Raw genomic sequence first — 21,746 nt, 5'->3', positions numbered from 1 at the left:
AATTTAGTGAATTGCACTCACTGGAAGTTCTAATTAGGTAAAACAACCATTTTAGATCACGGGACTTTTAATTGATTTATGTCAGATACCAGGATGGTCAACAAAAAGGATATGCCACTGGGTAAATGTCATGTTCTTGCAGCCAAGGAAGCCAAGATGTCAGATGACTAGGATGGGCAGCCAAAGGGGCGACTTCTCAGTATGGCTGAGGTTGGACCCCTTTGACATGATTTCCCCAAAATGACATTTGGATAATATCTCACCTGAAAGAATAGACCTGGCCTAAGACATTTGACTTACCCATGTGACCTCTGCCTGGACACTGACATTCAGTACTTATATCTATAAAGGAATTTTCCTTTAATGTCCTGGATCTTTATAGTTAATTACTAAGCAAACTAGAAAAAGAAATTTTAGGTGAGTTGGATCTAATAGCCAGAGATAGGTTAGGTGTGTTAGGTGTGTGGCTCTGACACCTGCTAACAGCTACATATTAAGATAGGAATTAAGTTTCTTTAACTTTTAGAAGGGATATTTAGGTAAGAAGAAGAATGGGAAATTCTTAGGATAATTATAGTTTTAAGCTCTAGCTTAAGGAAAGGAATGTGAGACAGATAAGTATATCAGGACAAGGAAAATCAATATTATATTTGAAAAAATTCTCTACCCTGATTGGCCCCCCTGATACTGCTTTTACTCCTCCTTACCTTTGGGCCCTGCATATTAAACCTATTGCTTGCTTTCACTAGGAATAGGTTCAACACTATCCAACTAATGGTACTCAGGCAGTCTTACAACAGTCTCCCTGGGGATTCTGTGCATCCCTTTGAGGAGCATGAGTGCTCCTGGATTGAACAAGAAGAGGAGGGAATATAAGACCCTGAGTGTTGAAACCTATGCACTTTTGCTTAAATTCCGCTCCTAAGTTTCTGCCTGGTCAGCTCTCAGACTATTCAACAGTGGGGCTTCCCCGAGGACTTGCATCCAATAAGAATGCACTGCACCATCTCAAGACAACCAGCAGGCAGATGCTTGGAACTCCCCTACTGAACCATATGTAAGGTCTCTCCTCACTTTGCTCGGGGTTCCAGGATCCTAGCCCTGTCCTAGGGTGGAACCCTAGCTCAAGCTAGTTTAATAAACCCTTGCTATTGCATCTCCATTGTGTCGAGTGTCTCTGTTCGGAGATTGGGGATTTTTCTCTAACCCTAACACAGGAAACTAACTTTTGGGGGCAGCCTCATTGTAAGTGTTCCACTCAGGTCCGATCTATCTTGAACCTATGAGCTGGGAGATGGTTAACTGACTCTAGCATCTTGAAGTATGAAGCAATCTTATTGGAAAAAGATGATCTGATAGTGGTGCAGGACTCTAACTTGAACCCAGCCAGCTTCTTGTCTTCCTCTCCAGGGGAGCATGTGCCTCTGGAACATGACTGTCTTGATGTAATAAATTTTCAAACCAAGGTTAGGGAGGATTTACAGGAGACCCCTTTGCGAGGTGGGGCCAAATGGTTTGTAGATGGATCCTCACGGGTAGTGGAAGGGAAAAGGAAGAATGGGTATGCCATAATTGACAGAGATGGGCTGTCCACAGGCTGGCTCCTTACTGAAAGGGTGGTCAGCCCAGACATGTGAGCTATAATGCCCCCAATCAGGCTTTAAAAGAATTAGAGGGAAGAAGTGGAATGGTCTATATTGACTCAAAATATGCTTGAGAAGTAGTACATATCTTTGGAAAAATTTGGGAATAAAGAGGTATGATCAATAGCAAGGGTAAGGAACTGGTACATGAGGCTGATAATTGAGGCTCTGAACAATCTGGTATTACCAAAGCACATAGCAATTGTCCACATAAAAGGACACCAGATGGGGAACTCATTCGAGGCAAAAGGTAAGCGCCTAGCTGATAAGGAGGCAAAACAGGCAGGAGAGGAGAGATCTCAGAGCTTGGAGGATATGATAGTATTGGTACCCGTATTGCCCCAAGATCTACCACCACCATCCCTTAACCCGGAGGAACAGATGAAGCTCCAGGAGTTGGGAGCAGAGAAAGATGGGAAGGGGTATTGGTTTCTACCTGATGGTAGAGAGGTACTGACCAAGGCAGGAATAAGACAGGTGCTCTAATACCTACACCAAGGCAGTCATTGGGATGTCCAGAACCTGTGTGATGCCATATTGACCAGGTATGTGGCCCCTGGATTATATGCCTTGACCCGCCAGATAGTAGATGGCTGTATTTTTTGTTGAAGGACTAATAAGACAGCTCTAAGGTGGACCCCTCTTGGGGGATGACCTCCTGGTGCAAGGCCTTTTCAAACCATACAGGTGAACTTTACCGAGCTGCTGCCAGTGAGGCGTCTCAAGTACTTGCTGGTCATAGTGGACGACCTAACTACATGTGTAGAAGCTTTTCCCCTCTCCCAAGCTACTGCAACAGCAGTTGCAAAAGTACTTTTAGAACAAATCATTCCAAGGTATGGTGTGGTAGAGTGTATAGATTCAGACCAGGGTACTCACTTCATAGCCAAAACCCACCGGTCCCTGACAGAGGCTTTAGGGATTTCTTGGGACCTGCATACCCCTGGCATCTTCCCTCTTTGGGAAGAGTAGAGAGAATGAACCAAGAAATTAAGAAACAACTGACCAGATTAGCTCTGGAAACTCGATTGCCTTGGACTAAGTGCCTTCCCCTTTGCCTTGCCGAGGATCAGAACAAAACCCAGTAGGGATGTTGGGCTATCTCCTTATGAAATGCTGTTTGGTCACTCATATCTTGGGGGAGGGAGAGGGAAACCAATGGACCCAATATTTGAAACTAGGGATTCAATTTTAAGGAAATATATTAGAGCACTAGTTGAACATTTGAAGGAATTACAACTAAAAGGACGTATTGCTCAGACTCCCCCTCTAGGATTCGCGGTACATAAGTACAAGATGGGGGACTAGGTTCTGATTTGGGCCTGGCGAGAGGACAAGCTGACCCCAACCTGGGAAGGTCCATTCCAGATCCTTCTGACCTCGGACATGGCTGTCTGAACCCAAGAATGTGGTTGGTCACACCACACCTGAGTGAAGGACCAGTAGATGCACCTAGAGAATGGACAATTGAATCTTGGGATCCATCTTCGGGAGAATTGAAGCTGAGACTTTGAAGAGTCTGATGACGCCATACCAGATTCTTGGACTAAGTTGCTTGGTGTTGATCCTGCTAAGTCTTTTTATCTTTCACATTGGCTTGATTGCATGCATAATCGATAGGAATTTTAGATTGTTCTCTATTGCTGGTTGTAATTATAGTGAAACTCCTTGGGGATGGCCAACATGAGCTTCCCATACCTGATCTCTCTATGTGGGTTGGTCATTAAGCCCCTAATGAGTTTCCCAATTTTCATTCCGCCCCCTTATAATTTTAAAATAGTTTTATTGGAATGATACAGACCAGAGCTGACACCTTTAAGGTTAAAAATTGTTGGATCTGCGGAGGGCCACAACCACTTAATAAATGACCCTGGGTCCTTGTTCCCTTAGAAGAAGGCGGGGAGTATGTGGGAAACTAAATCTGTCCAACTGTTGCATGCAAATTGACAATAATGGCCAAGTAGTCAAGGAAATCACAAATAACATCAGGAAGTTGGGTTATGTCCTGGTCCAGACCTGGAAGTCCCCTTTTGAAGTATCTTGGTGGTCCTGGTTTGGAGGAAGTTGGTGGAAATAGTTCCTGTGGTTTGTATTGATCGCTGTAAGTGGAGTCATACTACTCCCAGTATGCCTACCCTGCATGGTCAAATTAGTCAAAGAAATGGTTAGAGATTCTCTGCTAGCAATGGCACAAAGAAGGAATGAATTCCAAATGATGATATTACAGGGAGAAAGTTAGGTGTTAGGTGGAGAGGATAGCCATGAAGATCTAGAACCAGAATATGAGGTAATGCTCCAGTGGTTTGAGCAAGTGAGAGACCTCCATTAGTACAAATTACATGAGGAATTGAGTGGGTTAAGTGGAGGTCTCTCTGAAGAAAGAACAATCCCCAAAAGTAGGTCAACAGGCCCCCCTTCTAAAAGTAGGTCAGGGGGCCTAAGTTTCTAAGAACTGGCTCCTGAGAGCAGGTGTCACTGCTGCAGTGGTTGTGACCACAAAAATTCCCCATGCTATTGCAAGGCTCAAGCCAAATCATTTAGAAGTCAACAGAAATTGGGGGGGGGGTGTTGTGGTTTTTGCCTTTAAAGCTTTGCTGCTAATGCTTGTTAGGCAGCCCCCAATCCTGGGTGTCTCCTTTGTGCCCGGGGATGGACTGCCTGCTTCTTGCAAGATTCTAATAAAAATGGCACTTTGAGAAGCCTCTGAGTAGTCAATTTGAGTAGGGGTCTTCATCATCCCATACAAGAGGGAGTAGGATGGCCAGGGAAATCAAACTTGGAATAAGAAGGAAGATAGTAATAAAAAGTCTTATAATCCTCTAGTTTTTTCAGTCTAGGAATTGTGGTTAATATAACAGATGTTCTCTTCCTGGCCACCACTCCCCTATATGCATGGTGTCTTATCCTATTAGAATGGAGGCTCCTTGAAAGTATTGGCTTCCTTTTTATAACTATATTCCCCAAAATTTCAATACTGCCTGGCCTAGAGAAAGCATCAAAGAAATGATTTCATTTATTCAGTTGCTCACATTCCTGGAGACTTAAATTTACTTTTCATGGATAATCAGAATAGGCTAATAAGCATCAGAGCTAGGAGTTAAACCTGTACCTCTTGGCTCTCTCCCATGGTCATTCTACTTAGAAGACATCTCTAGAAATGGAAGAGATCATCTAGTTTGAGTACTCTATTCTACTAAGAAGGAAACTGAAGCCTCACAATGCCACCATTCAGTCTTTGAAGTCTCTAATATGAGCACAGTTGGATTCTCACTCATTCATACTATTTCTTTTAGGTAAAAACAAGCCTCCATTTCCTCTTTACCAGAGAAATCAAGATGGTTTAAACAAATCCCATTTGTTCTATCAGTTGTGGGAGACAGCATGGGGCAATGAGTACTATTCTGGACTTGGAGCCAAGATGACTTAGGTTCAAATCTCACCTCTGATATTTGCTAACGGAATGGGTATGGGTAAATTGCTCAAATAATCTGAGACTCAGTTTCTTCATTTGAAAAATGGGAAAAATAACAGTGGTAGTTCCTACCTTTTAGGATTGTTGTGAGATACAGAGGGAATAAAGTATATGATGCAGTTTGTAAACCTTAAAGTGATGAATGGAATGCCCTAGAAGTGTCAGTGTAGTGAGTTTTACTAACTTCAGAAGTATAAATGCTATAAACTAAAAAAATTATTTGAAAGTTTATTTAAATAAGTTTTATGCTTATTTGGCTTTGTGAATTTTGAATACCAAATTTTTAATTTTAATAAAATAGTCATCCTGCATTAATAAGAACATCTTTGTACATCAGTAAAGTATGTGACAGTTCCTGGAGCACACTTTCTCAGACCAGTGGATCAGTAGGAAAGGTCTTCTTTTTTTTTTTGCAAGGCAAATGGGATTAAGTAGTCAAACAGCTAGGCAATTATTAAGTGTCTGAGGCCAGATTTGAACTCAGGTATTCCTGACTCAAGGGCCAGTGCTCTATCCACTGAGCCACCTAACAGCCCCTGAAGGTCTTCTTTCTTGACCACCTTGATTACCTGATCTATCTCCATTAGACTTATTCTTTTGAAACTACATCAAAACTATCTGGTATAAACCAAAACCTTGCATTTGGATGATTCTAAGCCTAGTATTATAAATACAATATTTTCATCACTGAACTGATGAACATTTTAACAAAGCTCAAAAATCAACTAAAGTGATATATATATATATATATATATATATATATAGCAAAAGATGGTGGTTATGCTGAACTTTAATAATAAACATATCCATTCACTTAAATATTTAATTTGCCTTACAAATTTTGTAATAACCAGCCTTGTTCTTTATAAGTTTGTGGTATTTACACTTCTGAAGTTATTAAAACTGCACTAATGGCACAGTGGATAGAGCATTGGTCTTGGAGTTAGGAGGACCTGAATTCAAATCCGACCTCCTGACACTTAATAATTGCCTAGCTGTGTGATCTTGGGCAAGTCACTTAACCCCATTGCCTTAAATAAAATTTAAAAAAAACCCGCACTAAGACTTTTGGGATGACCTGCATCAATGTATCATCAGTTGTTCTCTCCAGGTGAAAGAATACATTGAACCCCTAGGTGAGCATTAGTTGGTTCAAGGTTGTACCTGTTTTGATCGGAGTGCAGCCTGGTAGAGTGAGACATGTCCAAGAGTTTCATGGAGCAGGTTCCACTGCTAACACAATGCATTTCTTTCTTGGGGCAGGCCCAAGAGAGTGAACCCATTCCCACCCTAGTTTTCACGGTAGGTATTGACGATGGGAAGTAAGCAATAGCCAACAACTTTATTGGGGAGGAACAACATGTGAATTTGGAAAATAGAAAGAAAGAAGATGGCGATTGGGGTGGGGGTGGGGATGGGAGTGGGGATACAATTGTGGACTACACACCAATAATTAAACCCCAGCTCAGAAGTCAGGGAACCTTGAAAGTTTTCAAATTGAAATATCAACCATTAAAAATCCAAATAAATTGCATACCTGGATCTTCTGTTAGTTTACAACAAGGAACAGAGTCTGTGTCTAGCCCTTTCCACTGGTGGTGTTTACTTCCAAGTACTCTGTTCTTTCCATATGAGACTGATATACATCAAAACAGAATTGGGATGATACCTGATGTGGTAATTTCATGGGCAATGTCTCTGTTATTTAATTCCCAGACTCCAAGAAAACCAATACATATAGGGATCTGAAAACCACTTACTACAAAGCAGGAGAAAACTGGCACTTAGTTACAGAAACTAAAATTTATAGGCTTTCTATAGAGAATAGAAAAAAAAATTCTTTAAAACCAAGATGGATCAAGACGGTTATGAATATCTCTGTAGAAATACGTTAGCAGGAAATCACAGAATCATGAATTTAGAAACCATCTAGTCTAATCCCTTCATTTTTACAATTTTGGAAACTGAGGTTCAGGGAGGTTAAGTGAGTAAGTATCAGATCCAGGATTCAAACCCAGGTCCTCTGATTCCAAAAGTCTTTTAAAAGCACAGTCTTGTAGATAAGAACATGGATTTCCAGTCTATACTAAACTGAACTCTTCCCTCTCTCTCCATAGAAAGCCAGCAGAGAAAAATGAGATTTATTTATTGAATGAGGACATATGATCTTCACTGAATAGGTGACTCCTTGGGAAGCCTGGGTAAGTAAATTCATGGTTATTTGTAATATTTCTTTTACAGAAACTGGCATGGGGCCTTTTAGTCAGATCAACAATGGGAAAAAGAATTAGAATATAGGGCCAGTGATTCCCTGCTTGATTGATTAAAGACTCTTAGTATTAGAGGATACTTCAGATGTCATTCAATCTATTACTTCTACATTAAGCATTATCTATAACAATCTTGATGAGTCATCACCCAGATTCTGCTCAAAGTCCTCCAATGGGCAGTCTACTACATTATTGGACTCCAATTATTCAGCAGTTCTTTTTTATACTGAGGAAGAATATACTAATCTATAATTTTCACTCATTGATCCTAGTCCTGTCTTCTGAGATCAAGTTAAACAAGTCTAATCCCTCCTTCTATATGATTACTTATTGGCAGATCAAGCCCTCAGAATTAGAGATGAATGGGAAAGCTACCAGGGGAAGAAGTGGAGTTTGGCATGAAAAGAGGTCTAAGATGCTCTTCCTCTGCTCTCCCCTTCACCCCATTCAAAAAATACAAATAAAACCTTAGATGTCTACAAGCCCTTGGTCTCAGAGGATATGGGAAGGAAGAGACCAAGAATCAGAGGGATCCCATAAGAAGTAACCCAATACAGTGATGGCAGATATAATTGGGACAATACAGAGCAGGCCTGGTGTGAGGTAGCTAAAGCCACAGTCATTTGGAGGCAAATTGGACAAAGGGCTTGCTTTGGCTTGGTAGACCTTTGAGGACAGCAACAATGATGCTCCCAGGGAAAGGCAAGCTCATTTTTTCAGCCTAAAGGGGCTTTATTTTTTTTTTCTAGGTCTTTCAGGATACTCCACCAGCAAAAAAGTTGAGAAATCCAAGCCTATTAATAAGCAAAAGAGATGGTGGCTCACATAGTTCTCTCCATATCATTTTCTTTTTGGGGAAAAAGAAGAAAGTAGATGGGTAGATAGGTAGACAGACAGACAGCCAGTCTTGTCTCTTCTAGTCACAGGAAGTAAAGAGTTGCCTGGGAGGCGATGAAAATATGTCCACAGAAGGGAGGTCTGTGGTCTTTCCAGTCCTTCTGAGAAGCTAATACATGAGAAACACAGATCAAACCAATTGCTCTCCAATATGTTGTACTTTGAAAAGGAACAGCCAGAAGAGGGGAGCAGAAGGGAGTTGAAAACCGCTTCAAGAAAGGCCTGCAGTCTAAGATATGAAGGCATAGGATGCCTAGGGTCAAATACAGTTGCTTCTGATAGAGGTTGAGTCTTGGAGCTACTGCAATCCACATCAGAGTGCAGGGGTCTCCCATACTCATGTGAACCTTCACCAAATGCAATATTAACCACTCCTTCTTTGAGGTTGGGTTTTCTGAGCTGGGTAGATATGCAACAGCAACAGGGTGATTGTTTCATGGAAGAAACCTTGATTGCATTCTGTTGGCAAACAGGTACCCTGGTCAGGAACTCTCTGGAGACTACCAGGCCAGTGGGGAGGCCATTCCTGAGCTGCGTTGGCTCTCACAGACTTGCACGTCACTGAAGGCCCTCTGAAAGAAAAAAAAAACACAGTTTAGGGACAGTATACTGATTGGGAAGTCAGGGAGCCCTTGTGCTCAGGTGAAGGGATTGGTCCCAAGGAATATGGGTTTTCTTTACAAGTATTTCTCAAGAGCCTATTGCGAACCAAACGCTAAGAAAGACAGAAAGATGACTAAGAGGCAATGTGGTGCAATGGAGAGAGAAATGGACACTATCTGTGAAACCTTGAGTTGGTTGCTTGACTTCTCTTAGCCTCTGTTTCCCCATCTGTAAAATAGGGACAAAAACAGTACCTTGTTCAAGGGGAGTTTGTGAAGGTTAAATGAGATAAGGTATGTAAAACAATCTGCAAATGATAATGTGCTACATATGCATTATAGGATATTATTAGGTGGTAAGAGTGTTGGGTTTGAGAAACAACGATCTGTAGTCTAATCTTCACTACTAATTCACTGCATGAATGAGGGCAAGTCATTACTTCTATTTGTCTTAGTTTCCTCATCTGTAAAGAGAGGAAGTTGGACTAGATTGTATCTAATGTTTCTTTCAGCTCTGACTTCTATATTGTCAGGTCTATTCCAGCTCTAATGGCTTATGTCTATCTAGAGACTTTTCAGTTCTGACACTAGATATTTTTTTGTCTTGAGCCCCCCACCATGAGTTCTAAAGTATTTTCCAGCTATGATTCACCTCCCTTACCTCTACCTCAATTTCTGACATCTTCATTAGCCTTAACATTAGCTACCTCACACCAGTTCCATCCAGTTATGATCTAAGATTCTGTGATAATTGTCCCTGCACATTGAAGTCTACATATGCTCAATCCAGTTCATCTGTATCTAGGATTAGGAATTCACACTGACCTTTCTGAGTCTTGCAAATACACTTTAGTCACTGTTCTCTGGGACCTAACTGTCCTGAGCCTACTAAGCTGGGCCAAGAAAATGGTACCTAATGCTTCTCATGATACAAATCAGAGACTAGCTTTCCTTGGTTGTAGCAAGAATGAATTGAGGTCAGCTTGTCTTGGGTAAAGGGACATCATTCACTTCCTGTCTCTGGCCTTTTCTACTTAAAAGTAGATCTTGGTTTGTCCACACTATTACTCTGATATCTCTCACCCATGAACCTCTCCTTTTCTTGTAAGGATAGATCAATCGGGGATAGCTAGGTGGTACAGTAGATAGAACAACAGTCCTGGAGTCAGGAGAACCTGAGTTCAAATTTGACCTTAGACACTTAATAATTACCTAGCTATGTAACCTTGGGCAAGTCACTTAACTCCATTGCTTTGCAAAAAGAAAAAAAAAAGTTAAGTTATAGTGCCTGATGGTGGAAAGAGCACCCTGAAACTTCATCTCTGGGGCATTTCCCCATTTTTCTAATTTTTCAAGAATTACAGATTTAATTAAAAACAGACCTTAAAGTTTATATACTCTAAACCTTTTATTTTACAGATTCAAAAAATCAAAAAAACAACTGGAGTATAGAGAAGTTAAATGAGTAGCCCAAGGTCATATAAGTAAGAAGTGATTGGTCCAAAGTCACTATGAGAAAAGAATATTTCTCTTCTATTTAATGACTAATTATTGTATTAGGACTGAGGATTTCTCCTTTACTGCTTCCTCATTCAGAACCTAACCAGTGTGGGAAATTTCTTTAATCAGACAGTAAAAGAAATTCTAAGTTTGGGCTAATGGGTGTTTTCCTGTTCCTTGTGTTTGCTCAGACAGGAATAGGAAAATATTGATTCTCTCTATTATTGACATGATATGAAAATTGATATCACTTTGACCAATATTTGAGTGACCTAAGTCACATACAAGATAGCCTACCTCCCATTGTGTTAGTCACTCAGAGCTGATTAGACACCCCTGGGGAACAGCTTTACTCTAAAGGGCATTTAAACTGTAAGCTTACCTTACAGTTTTTGTTTTTGAGGGGTCTTTCGTTTAAGAGAGACAGCCAAGTAATCATTCTTTTATTAACAACCTGCTTTAGTGATAAAATGATCAAATTATTCAGAAACTATGTCTCTTGAACCTTTGTAATCATCACACTGCACAGATAGTAAGCAACTGATCCATAGGAGGTATTAGAGCTGAAACTCAAAACCAGGTCCTCTGATGAAACCAATGATCTTCATTCATTGCCTAGGAGTACTATGTAGTAGTAGTAGTAGTAGTAGAATGATGACCCTTACCTCAAACTTGCTCATAAATTCTGCAAAAATGCCAAAAAAGGCTTCAGAAGTGGTGACTTTGGAGTCTTCGCCAAAAAATGACAGCACCCTGCTAAACTCCTCCATCGCCTTGTGTTGAAGGGAATCAAGAGCCCTTACAGCAGGCTGGGCCATCTCCAGGAAGGACTGTGGGGGGGGTCAGGATTAAGGGAAACAAATACCAGGACCCAACAAAGACAATACAGCTTAAGAAATATTTTTTATTCATGAAAATTTTCATGCTAAATCAAGAAAAAAATATTTTCTTTGGATGAACAGGCCTAGAAATACACTATATCCGGTTGATAGCCTCCATCATCAGCTCCAATCTCTACCCTAGAACAATTATTCCCAAATATCTGAAAATCACTTTCATCATGTCCTTCCTAATCAGGAATCTACTTCAGTCTGGTATTAACAGGTTTCAAAGGGATATTCAATTCTTCACAGTTATACTGTGAGCATGATTTAAAAAAACCATCTTTTTGGCTTTTGCTGTCTCTGTTTCTCTCTCTCTCTCTCTCTCTCTCTCTCTCTCTCTCTCTCTCACTCTCTCTCTCACTCTCTGAATCTATAATGGAAAGACCCCTGCTTTTGGAGTTAGAAGTCCTAAGTTGGGGCCTGGCTTTGTCACATCTTAGTTCTATGACTATCAGCAAGTCACATCAATTCTTTCAACCTTCTCTCTTTGGTAAAATGAAAGTTGATAACATTTGAACTATAGTCTTCACAGGTGTTATAAAATATAAAAAGTTAATGAAACAATAACTGTCAGATAAAGATCCATGTAGTTGTCAGCCATTGGGGTTTGTATTCAGGGCCAGCTCTCTAAGATGAGGATGGTCCCGTTCTGGCTACCCCCAGCCTCTGGCTGTTGACCCAGGCCATGCTGGCCCAGGAGATGGTAGACCATTTTCTGGGAGGATACAGTCATGACCACAGCAAATTTGTCATCATTGGTGGCAGGCATTTTCTGGCAAGCTGTTTGGATCTCACTGATGGTGATATGCAGGTCAGTAAGGTCAGTAGTTAGCATCCTCTGGTTCACTGAGGAAGGACAGAGATGAGTAGGTAAGAAGAGCCCTCCCAGAGAGGCATGTCCAATATGTGATGTATCTCCTCCCCCTTCTCACTAGCAGCTTGCTTTGAATATTACATTACCATTACCAGTGGACAGTACCTTCATCTCAGATCCACCACCTTGGTGTTTGTCTTACCTTTGGCAGCAAGGGGCACAGTGGGAAGGTCCTTGGCAAATCCCAGGAGTTCGGGGAAGTGTTGGCTCAGTGATTTGGCAAGAATGTGTAGGAAGGTTGATTTCCCATCTACAGTTTTAGTTGAGTTCAGCTGGAAAATGACAAAATAAATCAGGAGCCTCTTCTCCAGGCAGTTGATTAGTCAAGTGTTTTCTGGTCACCACACACATCTCTCTTTCTCCTAAACCCCAAACTTTTGTCCTCTCAATGAAAATGTGAAATATACATTTCTTCTTGAGGCTTCTTATACTCTGTATCTTCACCTTTCTCTAGGGTAAAATTGTTCTTTATTCTGAAGATCTTCCTAACCTCTCCAACCTACTACCTACTCAGTCCAAAAACACACTAATGCAGTTTGAGGTGCTCTGACTTAGTCCAACCATTCTGGAAAGCAATTTGGAATGAGGTTAAGAAAGTGACTAAAATATTCCTATTCCTTAACCCAGTGATCCTACAGCTAGGCATATACTCTAAGGAGATCAAAGCTAAAAAAAAAAATCATTGTGCAGTAAAGAATTTGTAGCAGCACTTTTTATTATAACAAAAATAAGATAAGAGTAAGAACTGTGATTTTATTAGTCTGGGGAACTCCCAGATGAAGAAACTCTCTTACCAATGAAGATCTGTACCTACCCTGTAACTTAAAAGTCTCAAAGAGGTGGAATACCTGGGTCAGAATAACAAAGGAAGTACACATTAAAGGCATTGCATGAACTCAGGTCTTTCTGATTCCAAGGCCAACTCTTTCGCAACCTCCCAGTTGCAAGAAATCAGAAACAAACAAAGTCTATTGATTGAGAATTGGTTAAACAAATTGGGTATATGAATATGATAGAATATTACTGTGCTATAAAAAAATCCCATAATTATGGACGAGGGATGGTGCATATAGCAAGACCTCTAAGAACTGTAGGAAGTGATGTAAATAGAGCCAGGAAAAGAATCTAAATAATGACTACAAGAGTGAAAATGGAAAGAACAAGAAAAATCAACATTGAACATTGTAGAATTATAATGATTTGGCCCAAACCAGAGAAGACAGGATTATACTTCCTTTTTTTTAGGTTTTTGCTAGGCAATGGGGTTAAGTGACTTGCCCACAACACAGCTAGGTAATTATTAAGTGTCTGAGGCTGGATTTGAACTCAGGTACTCCTGACTCCAGGGCTGGTGCTCCTATCCACTGTGCCACCTAGATGCCCTACAATTCCTTTTCTTCTTTGCAAAGGTGGACAATGATGCACCCAGAACACGGGATATATTGTTAGACTTGACTAATGTATTAGTTGTGTTGAACTGCTTTTTACATTTTTTTAATTCTTTGTTATATTAAGGCTTAAAAGGCAGAATATATTGGGAAATAGATGTGATATAAACACACAAAAAAAGATCAATTATTTTAAAGTCAATTTAGGGGTCAGCTAGGTGGTGCAGTGGAAAGAGCACCGGCCCTGAAGTCAGGAGGACCTGAATTCAAATCCAACCTCAGACACTTAATAATTATCTAGCTGTGTGGCCTTGGGCAAATCACTCAACCCCACTGCCTTGCAAAAACAAAAAAAAAAATCGCCTTATTCCTACACTCTCTTCCAGGGATGTCTCTTTTACTACACTATGTCAGGCTGAGGAACAAAGTGAAGGTTAAACAGTATATCAGTTGATCTTCTGTCTTTGACTTTATTAAACTTCTCATCATATTTGACTGCAAACAGTCTCGACAACACCTTTGAACCATCTTTACTTTCCCAGAAAATCTTCAAGGGTTATCACAGTCAGGCCTAGTCTTACAAGGTTAAGTCCTAAGTTTATCCCAGCTACCCCTTACTTGATCCCTAGAAGCCAGTTCTGAAGTTTCTGTAACAGACTTTGGAGAATTAGGGCTCTGGAACTGTGACAGCAGGCATGGGGCCCTTGAGAGGTCATAGTGGTGATTATATATATTCTCTACAGAACATTTTTAGAAGTCTATCAGGAACACTATCTCGTTCTGACTCCTGGTAGGGGGGACGGGCATTCTTGGGAACTCTGGTTTGGTTTCCTATATGACTTTAGCATCTTGTGGTTCTGCAGAATCATAGGATCATAGGTTTAAAACTGGAAGGATCCTTGGAGGCCATCTAACCCAATATTTTCATTTTACAGATGAGGAAACAGGCCCAAAGACATTAAGAGACTTGAGCAAGGTCACAAAGACTCAGTGTTTTTTCCATTATATCATACTGCCTCCCAGCTGTTCTGCCTTTTATCTATTGCATCCAAGACCTGACTGACCTCTCATATCTTTCCCTGATTTCTGACTTCATCCTGAATAATTCTGATATTCATGTGGAAATTTACAGACATGACAGACATTCAATGAAACAGGTTTGGGTCAAGTGCCCACTTATTCTGTGTGAGGCAATGAAAGCAATATTAGAGAAGAGAGTACAACCTCTGCCCTTAAGGAGTTTACAGTTTAGTTGAGGAGATAAAACTTAGGCTTTTGAAAAAATAGGTAAAGGCCTAAAGAGATAACTAAAGGCCATTATGATCAGTGATTCAGATCTGGAGTTGTTGGGGAAGGCCTCACAGAAGAGGTGCGATCCAGTCTTTCTACTTCTATATCTACTTGGACCTCATCACCAGAAAGCACTAGTCACCTGTTGATAGCTTTTATCTCAATGCTCTCATTCATTCATTCAACATTTATTAAGAACCTACAGTATGAGTACAACCTCCTTCCTGGACATCTCTCCCAGAGAAGGTTTTCCCTACTCCTATACAAGAGTTTTGACTCTTGAAACCCTTCTCCTACCATTTGGGCAGTCCACAAACTTTCTGTGAAGCATCTACTAGGTACCAGACTCTGGAGATACAAAGAAAAGTAAAGGATACAAAGAAAGGTCCCTGGCCTTAGGTAGTTTACCATCTAATGGAGAAAAGCAATTTGCAAACAACTATGTACAAAAAAACTATAGATAGGTTAAATTGGAGATAATCCACAAACAAAAGGTATGAGATTAAGGGGGGACAGTCAGGACAAAAAAGGTTTTTTTGTAGAAGGTAGGATTTTGGCAGGGACCTGAAAGAAGCTTAAAGGTCTGGAGGAAGAGATGGGAGGAAGAACATTCCAGGCATGGAAATGTCTGGAGAAAATACCCAGAGTCAAGAAAGATGAAATGGATGATGATGATGATGATGTTTGACCTTAATTCTCAAAGAAGACCAGAGGAGGTAATGCCATGACAAGCATCTGAATTGAATTTGATTGAAGGGGTGCTGTGCTAAGTCATCAGCCTCACCTCTGGAGTCATCTGGATCTAATGACCAGACATGAATAAGGATGACTGGAGATAACTCTCTCTATGAAGCAATTAGGGTTAAGTGACTTGTCCCAAGGTCACATAGCTGGTGTCTAAGGCTAGATTTGAAATCAGGACTTCCTGACTTCAGGGCCAGCGCTCTATCTACTTTGCCATCTAGCTGCCCTCGTATGATGAAAAGCAAGGAGGCCAGTGTTGAAGAATCACAGTATTGTGGAAGGTAGTAAGGACAGAAAGGTACCAGGTTATGGAGGGCAGGCTTCAACTGTCCATCTCTGCACCAAACTTGGGTCTTCTACACAAGAATTATGGTCTTCTCTTAGAAGCATAGCTAGCAGTCACCTCTTTCCTAAGGGAGCAATCAGTAACTAACTGTGCATTCTTAGACCAGTCAACATGGGTGCAATGAAAATTGCTATTCAAAGAGGTTTACAATCCAGTGAAGATCTGAGTCTATCTGGGGAAATAAATTATTTAATTTAGGGATACTCTGATGCTATATAGCTCTGATTTTTACCTAAGACCAGCCCATTCATTTTTTCTCATACCTTTGAGGTCTCAGAATTATCTTTTTTTTTTTTAATACTTTTCTTCCTTCTAGACCAAAGCCTACTAAAGAGCATTTTTAATACTTCTTGCTACGAGATAAATTGTATCTTACCTAGTTCCCCAGGTCTAGGAACTCTAAGTTGATCTCCTGATTCTGGGTAGTAATTCTTTCCTGGTTCCTATGTCCTTCAGAGTTCACCCAATTGACCCAACTTTTCTTGTTTCCTTACTATATTATATACATTGCCTGTCATCCAAATCTCCATGTCCTGTCTTTTATCTACAGAAGGTTCAACTTGGCTTATCTCCAAGTGCTTAGAAGTGATTACTCGTTATGTCAGTTCTATCTACTCTCATTTAACACAGATACTGGAGAGAGAAGGCAGCAGAGAAAGCAACATCTAGCCCACTCCCCAGAATAAATACTGACAGAGACAATAGAATATCTGAGAACTGACAGAGACAATAGAACATCTGAGCTGCCAGACCAGTTAAAGTCACTAGGCAAAGACAGGGTTCCTGCCTCAGTCTCATTAGTCTTCTGGCTCTTTTCTCTAGACAGCAGTTCAAAAATCACTCCTAAAGTCTAAAAAAATCTTCCTTCAAACCTCCATGCCCCCCCACATAATTCCTCTTTCTCTCTACATTATCCCCTTCCCACATCCATCTCTCTGCCCCCACTATCAACTTCTAGTTAACTAGTTAATTGAGTCTATCTTTTGTGCTCAGTACTTTGACTGATAGTAGGAGATACAATAGGATAATGTTTGTCCTTCATTTTTGAAGACTACAACATCAGGGAAGTACTGCACATGAATTGGATTTGAGTGAGGGGATGCTGTGCTAAATCACCAGCCTCACTTTCCTCCTCCAGAGTCATCTGGGTCCATTGGCCAGATATGAATAAGGATGAATGGAGCCATCCCTGAATGCGGGACAATCAAGGCTAAGTGACTTGTGGAGGTCACACAACTAGCAAGTGTCAAGTGTCTGACATCAGATTCAAACTCCTGGCCAGTGTTCTATCTACTGTGCCACCTAACTGCCCTATGATACAATAGGAAATGAATAAGGCACTGCTCTCAATCTAGTTGGGAAGATAAGGCTAATATATGTGAAATAATGATATGAGAGCAATAAATTACTAAGGTGTGGGGGTCCTTGGAACCTGACAGGAGGGATGGAGTTGGCAAAATGAGTTGAGTCAACAAAGGGGTAAAGGCAGGAGCCGGCTGACTGACTGTCAGCTGCTTGGATTTATTTTTATAGTCTCAGAATCATGTATGCTTAAAAGCAAGCAAGCTAAGATCATTTCTTTGGTTACAAAAGTATACAATTTTCATCATCAATCATATAATTCATGCAGTTACAAGTTTTAATCATGTGATTATAAGTTTAATTAATAATCATATAGTTAATTGATTACTTATCCCTACTCAGACCATGATGACCTTAACCTGTCTGTTACCTTATTTATTACTACATTGTATAGTTGTTAATTCATTTAAAGTTATTAATTAAGCAATTCTTTTAATGGAAAGTTTTTTATATTTTCTGCGTAAGTAATGTTTTTCGATACACTTCCTTAACAATCTTGTCCACCCATCCATTAACTCTTACAATAACCAATTTTTCTTTCAGGCCTTGTTGGTAGAAACCACGGTTTCTGTGACTTTTAAATTCTTTCCCATGAAACTAAGGCTGCTGGAGTTCACATATCGGTCACCTGTACTATTTTCTCACTATCTTTTTCATATATTCCTGTGTATGGTAAGGGGGGCAAAACTATTAATTTTCCTGGAATTCTATCTGACCCATCTTGTATCTGTATTCCCTGTATATATTCTGACTTCTTGGAATTCCCAGTGTTAGGTTTTACAGAGATTTCATAATGTTGAAGCCTTTTGTATGCCTCAGGGAGAGGCTGTCCTGTTAAATTTGGACAGAGTTTACAATCTGTTTTATTCAAGGAATTTTTCTGAAATCCTTCCTTCATAGTCATTCCACTATTAGGGTGAGTAAATATTGCAATCAATAATAGACCTATAAATATTGGTATGCATGGAATCCCCACATATATTGAAGAAGGAAATGTTGTTCCATCAGGCAGTGTGATTGCCGTGAGTCTTCTTGTTGCGACTGTGTCAAACAGCTTAGAGACCCTGGCTCCCAACACTAAGGGGCATGGTATTGATTATAAGTACCCTAGGATTTGGGCAGTTAGATGGCACAGTAGATAGAGTACTGGGACTGAAGTCAGGAAGACTCACCTTCCCAAATTCAAATCACTAGCTGTATGATCCTGGGCAAGTCACTTAAGCTGTTTGCCTCAGTTTCCTCATCTGTAAAATGAACTGGAGAAGGAAATGGCAAACCACTCCAGTATCTTTGCCAAGAAAACTCCAATGGGGTCATGAAGAGTCAGATACAACTGAAAAATGATTCTAAAAACCAAAGGATTTGAAAGAAGGGAAAGGAACTACTGAAGGAAAGTTTGAAGTAGATAATTGTTCTTTGAAGATGGAATAGATTTAAGAGAGGAGGGCACCCTGATGTCTAATGCCTTATGCTGGTGTTTTTTCTCTGTTGAATATCTTCTGTTTATAGCATTTTTTAAAAAACTTTGTATGCATTTTATTCATACAAAGCTGTTTACATATTATCTCCATCATTGGACTGGGAGATCCTTGAGGGAAAGGACTGTCTTTTGTCTTTGTATTTTCAGCACTTAGCACTTAGGTGTTCATTGTTAACTGTTAACTCTTAATAGTTCAATCACTGAACATCATAATGAGGAGTTACTGAAAAGACATCTATATATTTTTTGATTTGCCAAGGCAATTAGTTAATGAATAAACAATAAATTGACCAGAGGACACCTAACTCTTATTTGGTGGGGAAGGGGGGAAGGACGACTTTGGAGATAAATAAGAGTAGGGCTTAGAAAATACAATTTCTTAAACAGGTAAGAATGAGAATGGAAAGAAATCTCTATGATGAGCTGAGAATCCACCCATGCCTCAGAAACTAGAAGTAATTCATTCATTTAAAAAGCCACTTAATTGGTTGGCATATGTTCAATACACTGTGGGTGGTACAAATATAGATAAAATATGACCCTTGCTCTTCACTCACTACATGGTGGAGGAGATAAGATGGGTACATAAATAATGAAGTCAAAAAATAGAATGTGGTAAGTACACAAAAGGTACAAAGTATTATGGGTTTGGGAGGAGAAAGAGATCACTTACAACCAGAATGACTGGGGGAAAGTCAGCAATAAATCTCATGGTCTCAGTTATTTATACAAAAATGCACAAAGTTTGAATAATAAGCCAATTGAACTACCAATGTGAATATGAGGAGGCAGATTTGACATATTATTACTGAAATGTGGTGGAATGGAATTAGAATTCATAACTGGAAGGTGGCCAGGGAAAGATATAAACTTATTACAAATGAACAGCATAAAAAGACTGATATAGTATCATTGAATATGAAGAAGATAAACTCTTGAATGGGAAGTGAAAAACAAGACGTGGAGAAAATGGAAGATATTTGGATGAAAATGAATAGAACAGTATAACAATAATAATGGTATCATCTATCTAGTTCTTTATATAAGCATTTAGATACTCACATCCATTTTATGAGCTACTTCTGTGAGTATCTCCAATTTATAGATGAGGACATTGAGGCTGAGAAAGGTTAGGTGACTTGCTCAGGGTCCTACAGAGAGCAAATACTGAGGCAGGATTTAAACTTGGGTTTTCCTAACTTTAAGTCCAACACTATATCACACTACATCACTATATCATTGCATCATCATATTCTTATAAGGTATGAAGTTTAAACTACTTGTATAGCAGGAAATAGGGCTTTCAGGAAACATCATGATACAATAATAATAGGAGACTTCAACTATCTTGATATCTATTAGAACTCTTTCTGAGCCAAAAGCATTGCCCTGAAACATTCTTCACTTGTTGAATGTTTGTTGAATGATAGTCTTAGCTTTCTAAGGTAAAGGAAGTGACAAGGGTAATTGATATTTTGAATCATACTAATGAATAAGAAGGAACTGGTAGAAAAGGAGGGAACCTTGGAGCTGTAAGAGTCAAGTAATTCCAATGAAGCATACTTCATTAAGAAAAGATCATGCAGCAGATTAACCTCATTTCCTTTTTTGATGGGATTATTAGATTGAAATGTTCATGAAATGCTGTAGATATGGAATTCCTAGGTTTCAAGTAATGCATTTAAAGAAATATTTCTTATTTTCCTTATAGAAAATAAGAAGGAATGTGAGATAAAAGATAGGAAAGTTAAATGGACTCAGAAAATGGTTGAATGACCAGACCCAACAGTAATCTCAAATGTGCTGATCTCAATTTGGAGGTAAATCTCTGAAGGAATAAGTGAAAAGACACTTATTAAGACTTTCCATATACAGAGAACTGAGTCATATTTAAAAAAAAATTCCCCAATTGACAAATGGTCAAAGGATATGCAAAGACAATTTATAGATGAGATCAAAGCAATTTATAGTCATATAAAAATTGCTCTAAATCATTACTTATTAGAGAAATGCAAATTAAAGCTTCTCTGAGGTACCACCTCACACCTCTCAGACTGGCTAATATGGCCAGAAAGGATAATGATCATTTTTGGAAGGGTTGTGGGAAATTTGGGACACTATTACATTGTTGATGGAGCTCTGAACTCATCCAACCTTTCTGGAGAGACATTTGGAACTAAGTCCAAAGGGCAACAAAAACTTTGATCCAGCAATACCAATACTGGGTCTATACCCTGAAGAGATGATGGAAAAGGGTAAAAACATCACTTGTACAAAAATATTCATAGCAGCCCTGTTCGTGGTGGCAAAGAATTGGAAATCAATTAAATGTCCTTCAACTGGGGAATGGCTTAGCAAAATGTGGTATATGTATGTCATGGAACATTATTGTTCTATTAGAAACCAGGAGGGATGGGAATTAAGGGAAGCCTGGAGGGATTTGCATGAACTGATGCTGAGTGAGATGAGTAGAACCAAAAAACACTATACACACTAACAGCAACATGATCAACCTTGATGGACTTGTTCGTTCCATCAGTGCAACAATCAGGGACAATTTGGGGCTGTCTGCAATTGAGAATACCATCTGTATCCAGAGAAACAACTGTGGAGTTTGAACAAAGACCAAGGACTATTACCTTAAATTTAGGGAAAAAACTGATATCTTATCATCTGATCTTGCTATCTCTTATACTTTTATGTTTCTTCCTTAAGGATATGATTTCTCTCTCATCACACTCAATTTAGATCAATGTATATCATGGAAACAATGTAAAGACTGACAAATTGCCTTCTGTGGGGGGTGGGGGGAGGGAAGTAAGATTGGGGGAAAAATTGTAAAATTCAAAATAAATAAAATCTTTAATTAAAAAAAAGATTTTCCTAGATGACAAATCATGGGGTGATGTGGATTCAGATGGAATATGGACTCTTCAAAAGTCTATTCCCCTTTCTAATAGAGGTGATGCAGAGAAATGTGCGCATAGGGGGTGA

The 21,746-nt window shown here is 39.6% G+C and overlaps 1 protein-coding gene across 7 annotated transcripts in view; it reads right to left on the bottom strand.

The window, feature by feature from the left end:
• Nucleotides 1-5,985: 5,985 nt before the first annotated feature.
• The window catches only part of GRID2IP (Grid2 interacting protein), an 898,914-nt gene continuing 883,153 nt past the window's right edge, over nt 5,986-21,746 (bottom strand). For 5 of the 7 annotated variants that reach the window (XM_074196787.1, XM_074196786.1, XM_074196789.1 and 2 more), the window contains exons 20-23: nt 12,285-12,414; nt 11,996-12,114; nt 11,050-11,214; nt 5,986-8,854 (exon numbers count right to left, since the gene is read on the bottom strand). In XM_074196787.1, coding sequence (XP_074052888.1) covers nt 8,783-8,854; nt 11,050-11,214; nt 11,996-12,114; nt 12,285-12,414 — 486 coding nt within the window. In that variant the 3' untranslated portion in view covers nt 5,986-8,782. The remainder of the gene's footprint in view (nt 8,855-11,049; nt 11,215-11,995; nt 12,115-12,284; nt 12,415-21,746) is intronic. The other 2 variants (XM_074196792.1, XM_074196791.1) reach the window with 1 other exon arrangement.

Source organism: Macrotis lagotis, chromosome 8 (assembly GCF_037893015.1).
Source record: "Macrotis lagotis isolate mMagLag1 chromosome 8, bilby.v1.9.chrom.fasta, whole genome shotgun sequence".
Classification (NCBI taxonomy): Eukaryota; Metazoa; Chordata; class Mammalia; order Peramelemorphia; family Peramelidae; genus Macrotis; species Macrotis lagotis.
The sequence above is the reverse complement of the archived record's forward strand: the minus strand, read 5'-3'. Positions and strand labels throughout refer to the sequence as shown.